Source organism: Alosa alosa, chromosome 4 (genome assembly GCF_017589495.1).
Source record: "Alosa alosa isolate M-15738 ecotype Scorff River chromosome 4, AALO_Geno_1.1, whole genome shotgun sequence".
Classification (NCBI taxonomy): domain Eukaryota; kingdom Metazoa; phylum Chordata; class Actinopteri; order Clupeiformes; family Clupeidae; genus Alosa; species Alosa alosa.
Genome location: NC_063192.1, coordinates 4,190,110 through 4,200,802, shown reverse-complemented (window position 1 = coordinate 4,200,802; position 10,693 = coordinate 4,190,110). Strand labels below are relative to the sequence as shown.

General features: G+C 45.4%; 1 protein-coding gene across 2 annotated transcripts; it reads left to right on the top strand.

Annotated features, from left to right (window-relative positions):
- The first annotated feature begins 51 nt into the window (after positions 1-51).
- tuba5 (tubulin alpha 5) lies at positions 52-8,571 on the top strand. 2 transcript variants are annotated; one of them, XM_048240826.1, is made up of 5 exons: positions 52-464; positions 5,409-5,631; positions 6,674-6,822; positions 7,175-7,855; positions 7,995-8,571. In XM_048240826.1, the coding sequence occupies exons 2-5, from the start codon at positions 5,511-5,513 to the stop codon at positions 8,286-8,288; spliced, it is 1,245 nt and encodes a 414-aa protein (XP_048096783.1). In that variant the 5' UTR covers positions 52-464; positions 5,409-5,510; the 3' UTR covers positions 8,289-8,571. The 2 variants fall into 2 exon arrangements, with proteins under 2 accessions (XP_048096783.1, XP_048096782.1); XM_048240825.1 differs by lacking the exon at positions 52-464 and adding an exon at positions 2,806-2,962.
- Positions 8,572-10,693: the final 2,122 nt, after the last annotated feature.

Genomic DNA, 10,693 nt, shown 5'->3' with positions numbered 1-10,693 from the left:
GTTTATGTCTGTCTGTCTGCATGTGTGACGGTATGTGTGTCTGTCTGTGTGTGCGTGTAGTTGTCTTTTCTGTCTACCTGTATGTGTGGGTGTCTGTGTTTTTCTGTCTCTGTGTGTAAGTCATTACTTATTGACATTTCAGGTGTTTCAGAATGTTCTGGTGCAGTAAGTTTGAAAGAAGTCTTTCTGGTTTTGCCTGTGCTTGAAAAGGAGCTCTGATCAGGTCTCTACAATATAACTTACTTATGCGTCATTCTCACCCAGCAGAAATCAATCCACACTCTGCTCCCACACCCGTGGGCGACCTCACGTGATATCAGGATCTGACCTGACCTGGGGAAGATGATGAAGCGGGAATGAGCAGTCCTGGACTCTGCAGGTGTCTGGTCCCGCTGTCCTTAGCACTGTACACCTGATCAAGTGTCTATGGTCCAACCGCCCTCAGTGCTGCTCACCTGAGGCAGGTGTGTATGCGTTTCCTCAGTGCTGCTCACCTGACGCAACGGACCCACAATTCAATTCGGCAACGGATGACGTAAGAACATGTAAAGTGAATGGGATGCGTCTCCAGCACTGCAACGCACGCAACTGTGTGTAGAAGCCGACAGCAGAGATGGTAATAAGTATACACTTTCCATACTCAAGTGGAAGTACAGATACTGTAAAAATCTGTAAAAAAATACTCTAGAAAAAGTATTGGTTAAAAGTAGTGGTTCAACTTCTTTACTCAAGTAAAAATAACAAAGTACAGACTTACAATGTACATAAAGTATAAAAGTACAAAGTATCCTGGCCATTTTGAAGGACTAGTTTACCAGTTGTTACTATTAAAGAAGTGGACTGGAGTCTACAATTATTCCAATTTAACAACTGTACTCCTTTACAACTATTTCATTGTCCCTATGACATTTCATGAAAAAAAAAATCAAGCAAGCTTGTTGCCTACTACCAAGCCATGGGATGAACTTGGCAGAGAAACAACCTCTGTTTGAGGTAAGCTCACTGGCAGAATAGGGCCTAGTCGGGAAATGTCCATTTTTTAAGATGGAAAAGCAGACAAAGAATATGATGTTTTGACGTCTGTACACATCCTGATGAAGCACTGAATTCGATAGATAAGTTTTCCATTATCATGTAACCATTGTCTTGCTGTCGCCACTTAGACGGCACCCCTACAGTTGCAAAGTCAACCCTCTTTTTGGATCACTACTGTCCCATCGATTTACGTATAAATCAGCCTTGATGTTGGGAAAGCACAAAATGACCTCAAATTAAAAACTAATTTGATAGCTCTCCTCAAATGCATTAACACAAAAGTAACAAGACTTTTGAAGAGAGTTTTGATAAATGTAAGGAGTAGGAAGTACAGATATTTCTGTGAAAATGTAGGGGAGTAAAGTGAAAGGTTGTTAAATAAATATTCCAGTAAAGTCCAGATACCTGAAAATGATACTTAATTACAGTACTTAAGAATTTGGACTTTGTTACTTCCCATCTCTGATGTCAGGTAGCAATGACCAAACGCAGGTGTCTGTGGACTGTGTTGACCAAATGCAGGTGTCTGTGGACCGTGTTGACCAAATGCAGGTGTCCGTGGACTGTGTTGCTGATATTTTAGAGAGGTAGATTTTGCAGATTGTGGTGCATTCGTGCCTGCACCACCATAACTTGCTTGGAGACCTGGGGGGTATTCCAAGTACGAGGTTTAGTGACAAACCTGGGTTAGTTAACACTGAGTAGGTGGTAAACCACCTAATAGAAGAGCTGTATGGCTTCATTCTCCTAACAAAACAATACCATAGGGCTCTTGTTGTAGGAGGTTTACCACTTACTCTGAGTTAAGTTACCCAGGTTTATCACTAAACCCCGTACTTGGAATACCCCCCTGGTCCAGGGGTTGGATGTCTACGTGCCGAAGCACCATGTTATGTCTGAAGATGTCTATTTGGTTACTCCGTGACGTACTTAGGCACTAGTGTAGTGGGACTCTATAGACTGCTATGGTGACTGCAATTGTGAGAATCTCTCCGGTGACACCCTGTCTGTGCAATTTAGGGCAGTTTTACACTTCTGCCTCCCCATGGAACACGCTCCCACAAGCTGCACACTCAAGTATTCGTATGTACTGTGTGTGTATCCCTGTACTAAAGGACCTTTTGACCTTTAGAATGTCTGGGTTTGGTCAGGGTAAAGTACCCATCTCTCCACTCCGACATGACCATGATGATTGTTGGACATTATTATGATAGGTCGTCTTCTGCATACACCACTAACGGTGATGCTGAGCTACATTGAGAAATGTTTAATTTGTTTTATTACTTATGATGTACTATTTCACACAGCCACTTACACCCACTGGTGTAGGTATGGCTTTAAACTTCACTATGTGTAGGGGTGGATCTTTTGACGGATAACCGCAACTGCACTGGTATTTTGAATTTTGAAAGATGCCAGACATGCGCTCCTCGTATGTTTGAAAGGGGAGGAATCTTTTTTCAGCACTTTGCGAAGCTGCTCTGCAGAGCAACGCAAGAGACAACTTCAAAGCGAATTTCAAAATTGTAGTGTCCCTCCCCTTTCCAATGAATGTATCCTAAAACTTTTCAGGAAAACTACAGGACGATGTATTTGACGCCTGCTGTACTGAATGTCTCAAACTTGACATTTACATTGTATTAATTTCAATTGTGTAAAGCGTAAGTCTTAATTAAGGCGTAATATTATAAAAATATGTCCACCAATAACTGTCCGTAGAGAGCCATCTCCCTTCCGTGCACCAATAGTGCTCGTGTGAAGGCGGTCTCTCCTGCGGCCCGTATAAAAACTTGTCAGTGCATTTCTTCGAATGACATTGCTGTGTTGGCGGAGACACGTAACGCGTCTAAAGTCAACGGAGTCAACGCACAGAACACTTTTTCTCTACATTTTTTTTATCAGACTTTCAAAGTCCATCTCTAAAATGGTGAGTTTTGTCTCTTTTCGCTTTTCATTGTCCCCGTGGTGCGATCTAATTTTGGACCAGATGCGCCACATCCCCAGTGCGCCAACAGTATCTGGACAAGAAAGTCTTAAGTTATTACTGTACATGACGGAGTCGTAAAATAGTTTTTAACTTCGTGACGACTTTCAGTCTGACTGAAAGGTCATTCGACATGTGCCCATTTCATTTTAAAACTGCACACGACAATAACTTTTTTGTGTACGCACCTTCCTGTTTCTGTGATTTCCTGCCATTTTCTACTAAGTTTTGTTCGTGGGACAAAAGCGAATGTTCTGAGCTTGCCTGTGATGTACTAGTAGAGGAACAAAGCGGTTATGCGACATGTGTGCGGTGTGCTTTTGGAGGAATCCGCGGAATCTGTCGAAGAGGCCCATGTTGGCCCTGGGTTGGGAAACGGGTAGGTGGGATTTTTTCATGCATCGTAGCCGGGATGGGGGGAAGGGATCTCGAGTAGCGGGGAACTCTTCTGCCATAAAGTCGCATGCGTCAGCTCCCGCACTCCTTGACATACTTAGATTGGGAAGAACCTTGTACACCTGGTTAAAGGTAGTGTCTGTCTGACAACAAGGACAGACATATAAGTCCGACCTGTACAGTGGTTGGCGGCCTAGTCTGTCGGTTTCTTTTTAAATATTTTTTTCCCTTCTTTTTTTCGCCTTGACATTTTTATCCATTGACTCATTCAGGATCGCTTTCGGTAGCACCATAAAGTCGCTTCTCTGTACCGTGTTCGCCATGTGTGTCGGCCGTTGGTGTTCAAAAAGAAGTCGACACACATCATTAGGCCTCTTGCAGAGAGAGGGTTGAGTTGGTTTCATTGAAATGGTGATTGTGTGCAGCATGTCAAAACCTGCTTAATGGTTACATGTTACTTTCCCCACGATGTTGCCCGTAGTGGGCTGTAGTTCTGGTTCTTTTTACAGACGGGACAGTATAGGCCCTCATGTAGCGGTAGTTCTCTCTCCCTCTGCTGACACGGTGAGAAATCGTTTTAACTTGGCCTCTCCCTTTCTGCATTATTTGAATGTGAAGTGAAGATTATTTGTCAGAGCCCAGTCGTAGGCTAAGTGGTCTCAGATTGATCTGGTGTGTGTGCTCCTATGAGGAGAGGAGAGGAGTGATTGTTTTAGGAGAGAAACCTGAGCCACCTTATGTTTCTGTACACTCTCCAGATTCACAAGAGGCCCCTCCTTACAGTAACCCACATCCATGCTGAATCCAGTCCAGGCCAGTTCTGATAGTGTGCCCCCCTAACTGGCTTTTAAGGAAAGTGTAGGGAATTTTTTGGCCTCCTGCCCAGATTTTAAAGGAAGCCTGGCCACATTAATCTGAGCTATGCTTTAAAGCGGACCACACTCATTTAAACACAGGGAGAGAGTGTAAGTGTCCTAGGGCAGTAGTCATGCCATTCTGACCACGCCCATTCTCGGCTTAGACTCGCTAGTGTGTAAATGAGGAGTGCAGTAATTACAGACTCCTGTGTTTGAGTCTAGGTGGATTCCTGGTCGACCATTTGTTTTGTGCGTGAGCCAGGTGTGTGTCTATCCTCCTCTGGTTTTATGACTGAACTCTGACTATGGGAAGGGGCCTGGTCACATTGCTCAGACAGATGCTGCTCCATCCTGGGTCCCACGCAGGCGGCTGCTTGGCTCTGAGTGTATCAAGTCGTAAGGGTGTCCCGTCACGCAGTTGTTAAAGGTCACACAAAGCCCAGTGTGTGTGTGCGTCCACGCACGCGGCGAGTGATGACTATTGCGTCATCAATGCGGCATGCGGGGGTGTTGTGTGCCTCCCAACAATGGTGACCTTGCGTCAATGAGACGAACATGCCAGTTGCTTCAGGCTTGTGCAAAATTGAGAATGTTAGAATTGACCTCCATTCAGTTCATGAATTTGAATTGAATTGGCTCCGCCCCACAGGAAGTTGAATTTGAATTGTAATGACAGGAAGTGGAATTAAATTCATGGCAATTCAAAGAAATTCCAGTCACAACGGAATGTGTTGAATCTCCCATACATTCAGTGTTGGGAAGGTTCATTTGGAAATGTAATTGGTTACTGATTTAAGTTGCCCATTATAAATGTGGTTTGGATAACTTTATTCGGATTACTTTTTAAAAGCAATATTCACTAGACTTAAATTATGTATATGAATTTCTTTGAATTTCAATTGTACTTCCTTTAATTCAAATTTGAGTTTTATTCTAGATCTTGTTTTTGACCTCATCAAATTCAAGAATTGGAATTTAGGAGTTATTCTCAGTTCAATTCTGAATTTTGGTGTGTGTGTCAGTCACTGTCAGTATGCCTGGGTGCCATATGCCCAGCGATATGGAGGTCTGCATTTTTTAAACTCCTGTGCTCCTCTCTCTCTCCTCTCTGTCTCTCTCTCTCTCTGGTCATCCAGCGTGAGTGCATCTCCATACACGTGGGTCAAGCTGGAGTTCAGATTGGCAATGCATGCTGGGAGCTGTACTGCCTGGAACATGGCATTCAGCCTGATGGCAACATGCCAGCCGACAAGCCCAGAGGTGGAGGCGACGACTCCTTCAACACGTTCTTCAGCGAGACCGGTGCTGGGAAGCACGTTCCGCGGGCTGTGTTTGTGGACCTGGAACCATCTGTGATTGGTGAGAACACAGGGACAGCCCTCAGGGAATATGGGTTCATCTGAAAACCTCTGTAGACCTTCAGTCAGATGTGCTGGCCAACTGTGCCCTCTAGTGGCCACAGACCGCAACTGCCCCCAGTGAAACACTGTCATGGAAACCTTTGTCTGTGCTGTCTAAACCAGGGGGTGAGGAAGAGGGTTAGCTTTAGCGAGTTAGCATCCCAGCTGGCCTCCACCATCTTTAAAATGGCGTCCAATATGTGCTCACTTCTGGCCCCATTTTCACAATCAAACCAATTAAAGCAACACCAAAGAGTTTTTTGTATCTTAAAATAATGTTTCCAAATTTGTTTCAGTGGTTTATCAACTCGTAACAGGGTGAATGGTACTTCTGCATTCGCTTTGCGGGCCCTCTATCGGCTATAACTGCACTATGTAAGTTTGCCAGATCGGGTAGCGGATCTGTAGTTCCATTGAATGAGACATTAGAAACTACAGATTTAGCTTGCATGATGTCGCAATACATCATACTTTCATAAAATCATGCAACATATTCTACCTTGTCTATGGACATCGTTATTTGCAAAGCCGTTGCTGGATAAACAAATAGCGTGTGTGCGACAGAGGAAAAGTGCTTTGGTGTTGCTTTAAGTGCCACATTTCTGATGGCCACAGATGATGTCATCCGTGTGGATTGTCTGATCCTGCCAGCACAAAATCACCTCAACCACTAATCTGCATCGACGACATACTGTTGTACTATCTTGTCTCCATCTGTAACGTAGCATCTAATTGGTTAACTCTAGATGGTGCTGGAAATAAGCCCTGTGAAACTCCATTTTGAAAAAATTGGTTGCTGTGAATTTCAAACTTTGATAGCTAGCCTAGCTACCTAGCATGGGCCATTGAAATGAATGGGGGCTCTGCTCCCTCACTCTTTCCAGATCTATGTAATACACTCCATGGTCTGAATCGTTTAGCAGTTGTAATAAACAAGGGCAGGCCACAGCTCCTTGTGTGTCCCATCCGTCATTGTTTGTTTTTCTTTGTCCGTGGCGCAGATGAGGTCCGATCGGGGGCCTATCGCAGCCTGTTCCACCCTGAACAGCTCATCAACGGGAAGGAGGATGCAGCCAATAACTACGCCCGCGGACACTACACTGTCGGCAAGGAGATCATCGACATAGTCCTGGAGCGTGTTCGCAAGCTGGTGAGTGTCGTCCTCGTCACTGTGCCGACGCTCTTTGTTGCAAATCAGGTTCTGCCTGCTGGGACGAGACAAGCACAAGGAGTTTACTATTGTCAGTCCTCTTGCATTTCTTGTGTGTGGAAGAATCCCAGTCATATCTCCTGGTTCTTGGTGGTAAAACATTATTTCTGTGTGGAACTTGACTAATGATACTGACAATTGCCAAGTGTGTCTCCTGCTGAATGTACAGTACGGGCCTGTAGGGCTCTCATTTACAGTAGACACTCACACTCTTTTTCTTTCCTCTGCACCATTGCAAAAGCCTCACATGGTGAAATAACTTTTTCTTTCTTTCTTTCTCCCTCTCTCGCAGACTGACCAGTGCACAGGTCTTCAGGGCTTCCTCATCTTCCACAGCTTCGGTGGCGGCACTGGCTCCGGCTTCACCTCCCTGCTGATGGAGCGCCTGTCTGTCGACTACGGAAAGAAGTCCAAGCTGGAGTTCGCCATCTACCCCGCGCCCCAGGTGTCCACGGCAGTGGTGGAGCCCTACAACTCCATCCTGACCACCCACACCACCCTGGAGCACTCCGACTGTGCTTTCATGGTGGACAACGAGGCTATCTATGACATCTGCAGGCGCAACCTGGACATTGAGCGGCCCAGCTACACCAACCTTAACAGGCTGATTGGCCAGATCGTGTCCTCCATCACCGCCTCCCTCCGATTTGACGGAGCCCTGAACGTGGACCTGACTGAGTTCCAGACCAACTTGGTGCCCTACCCTCGTATCCACTTCCCCTTGGTGACGTACTCTCCCATCATCTCCGCTGAGAAGGCCTACCACGAGCAGCTGTCTGTCGCCGAGATCACAACTGCTTGCTTCGAGCCGTCCAATCAGATGGTGAAGTGCGACCCTCGTCACGGCAAGTACATGGCCTGCTGCATGCTGTACCGGGGAGATGTGGTGCCGAAGGACGTCAACGTGGCCATCGCCAACATCAAGACCAAACGTTCCATCCAGTTTGTGGACTGGTGCCCCACTGGCTTCAAGGTGAGTCTGGAAGAGTGTGCTGTGCTTGGGATTGGTTGATCCCAGAGAAGAGAATGCATGTGATTGGTTGTTCCCACGTGCCATGCCATGATGGTTTGCTCTAAACCACTGATCTCACACTTTCTCTATTCCCATTCAGGTTGGCATCAACTACCAGCCGCCCACTGTGGTGCCCGGTGGAGACCTGGCCAAGGTGCAGAGGGCCGTGTGCATGCTGAGCAACACCACCGCCATCGCCGAGGCCTGGGCCCGTCTGGACCACAAGTTCGACCTGATGTACGCCAAGCGTGCCTTCGTGCACTGGTACGTGGGCGAGGGCATGGAGGAGGGCGAGTTCTCCGAGGCCCGCGAGGATCTGGCAGCGCTGGAGAAGGACTACGAGGAGGTGGGAGCGGATTCCGTGGAGGACGAGGAGGAGGGCGAGGAGTACTGAGCGGAGCCTACTGCATCTTCTGAGCCTGCCGCCCACTGCCACCCCGCAAAAGGGATCAACATTCTCTTTCGTCTGTTTCTCTGTGTGTGTGTCTGTGTGTGTGTGTTTCATCTGTCCTGCTGTCTGATTTCTTTTGTTCGTGAACTCTGTTTGTACTTGTGGTGTTGTCTGATAAGTGACTGGTCTCAGTTCTTCGTGACCGTTGTGTTTCTAAAAACAGACTGTGCTGCTGCCCACTGTTTCAGTGTTTTTTATTCCCCTGAATAAAGATCTTGTGTTTACATCTGCTGCTTCGGAGGACTTTTGTGTGTGTGTGTGTGTGTGTGTGGCTCCCCATGGGATGCACGGTAAGATGTCACTTCCTGGTGTGTGTGTGTGTTGAACTCCTTGTACTGGCTTGCCTAGTTTTTGCTTATAATGCTAGACTCCTGCTACATACTGTACCCTGGAGATTATATAGGTGGATGATGTACAATGCCATACGGTGAATAGCTACACAGAAGATGGTAAATACACATTCAGACTTGCTTTGGGGACTGCCTCAGCATGATGTCCCTTCATGCTCTGCAGCATAAAAACATGTTTTCCAGTGTCAATGAAACGTCAGTGTACATATACATTCGAAATCTATGTAGACTATTCTTTTAAGATGCTGAGATTATATGGTGATTCTGATTATTGTGTAAAAGAATGGTGGTGTTAACCAATATAGGGCTTCACTTCCTTGGTTGACTAGCCCTAACAGCAGGTTCGACTAGTTTGTCTTGATTCATCTCCGATTAGGGTGGGTATAGGAAGGACTAGATCTGGTTTGGCATGGTGCTCATGTAAATGAATGATTTGCATATGTCCAAATTATAGTAGGCCTATGCCAAGAAACAACAACTTTTCTGTGGTGTCAGTGTACGGTTTACTTCGCCTGTAGGCATCTGGTATAGCCTTGTATGAACCAGAGTAAACTGTTTTGTAAGGTCATTTTCTCACGTGGTAACCAGAAACATTCCGTAAAAACTATCGGTTCAATGCGTGAAACGTGGGTGGAAAAACCTCCCCCTCCAATCTCCTGTGATGGACACACACATGTCACACAAAATGGCCTGTGGGGAGTCTATGGTGGCGTCGTTCCGGCTGACCTTGACATTGTTGTTGTCTGATGCTTTGAATGAGTCGATCTGCTGTTTAAGGACCCGTATACTAGACATTCGCACAGTGTTAAACTTAAGATAAGTTTATAACTCAATCAAGGGTTCAAAATAAATGCAAATGCTAATTCCGCTTCTACTGAATACGAACAGCTCTGAGGCAGAAACTACCGACTGCAAGGAGCGCCAAGCATTTCAAGATAGGCCAGTCAGTCTAATGTAAAATCTTGTTATATCTCCTTTAGCCTAATAGGAGTTATAGGCACATTGGAGTGCTGACTGAGTGACCTACTTCACTGTTACTGTTGGATATGAGAGCAACACACGGTGGTGTTTTGGAGTGCAGGGCCAAATCCTTCAACGTATTTCGATCTTGTGATTTTGTTTCATTATTTTGGTGTAGACTCATTTCCCTAACTCCAGCCTAATAAGATTAATTACAACAGACCCCTCCTTCCCCAAACTCGTAGGGACAGCATCCAATCAGCAACTCCATAGAGTCTATTTAAAGAACAAGTCCCGGTCACCGTGAGCTGTCACCTGGAGATATTCCTCCGCGGAAGTAAACAGTACTGGATGGGTAGCCAGCCTACATATGGCAATATCGCTTTTATGGAAGGACGCCGTCCCGGTGGTAGTTGCAATAAACATTATGTAATCACTTCATATGAAGTGAACGCGTATTAGTTAAAACATGTAGCGTGTACTAAAATAAGTTGTGTCACGTTCAATTTGCCTTAACCTCCTTGAAAATGTTTTGAAGTTGTTGATGAGACGGTTATTTGCAGCCTATACTCGATGTCCCCATATATTTTGCTGGCCTAACACAGCGTCATTTGATTAATTCGGTATTAGCCTACAGCAGGCTGCATTTGGCAAACAAATAAATAAATAAACTCGATAGGCCTATGGGACCTCTAACAAGAGCTCCCTATTCGCTGTCTCGCAGCATGCTTTTCAGAGCTTCACTAGACTATGATGCATGCGTATCTTTTTTTTTTTTTTTACACGCAGGCAACGTGTTTTAGGCCATGTAACTCATGCATTTATCTAAGGCTATCTCTAATCGTCCCTTTACATTCCACCGACAAATATTGTGAAATTTAACAACAATATACTTAACCAGTAATGAAAAGGTACTATACTTCACACAGGTCAATTAAATATTGTCTCTAAGATTTTCGAAGAATTATAATATTTAAAGTAGACTAAATTGGTCTCTATTTTTTTGGGCGGACGTAGTCACTGCCTTAGAACAATCAT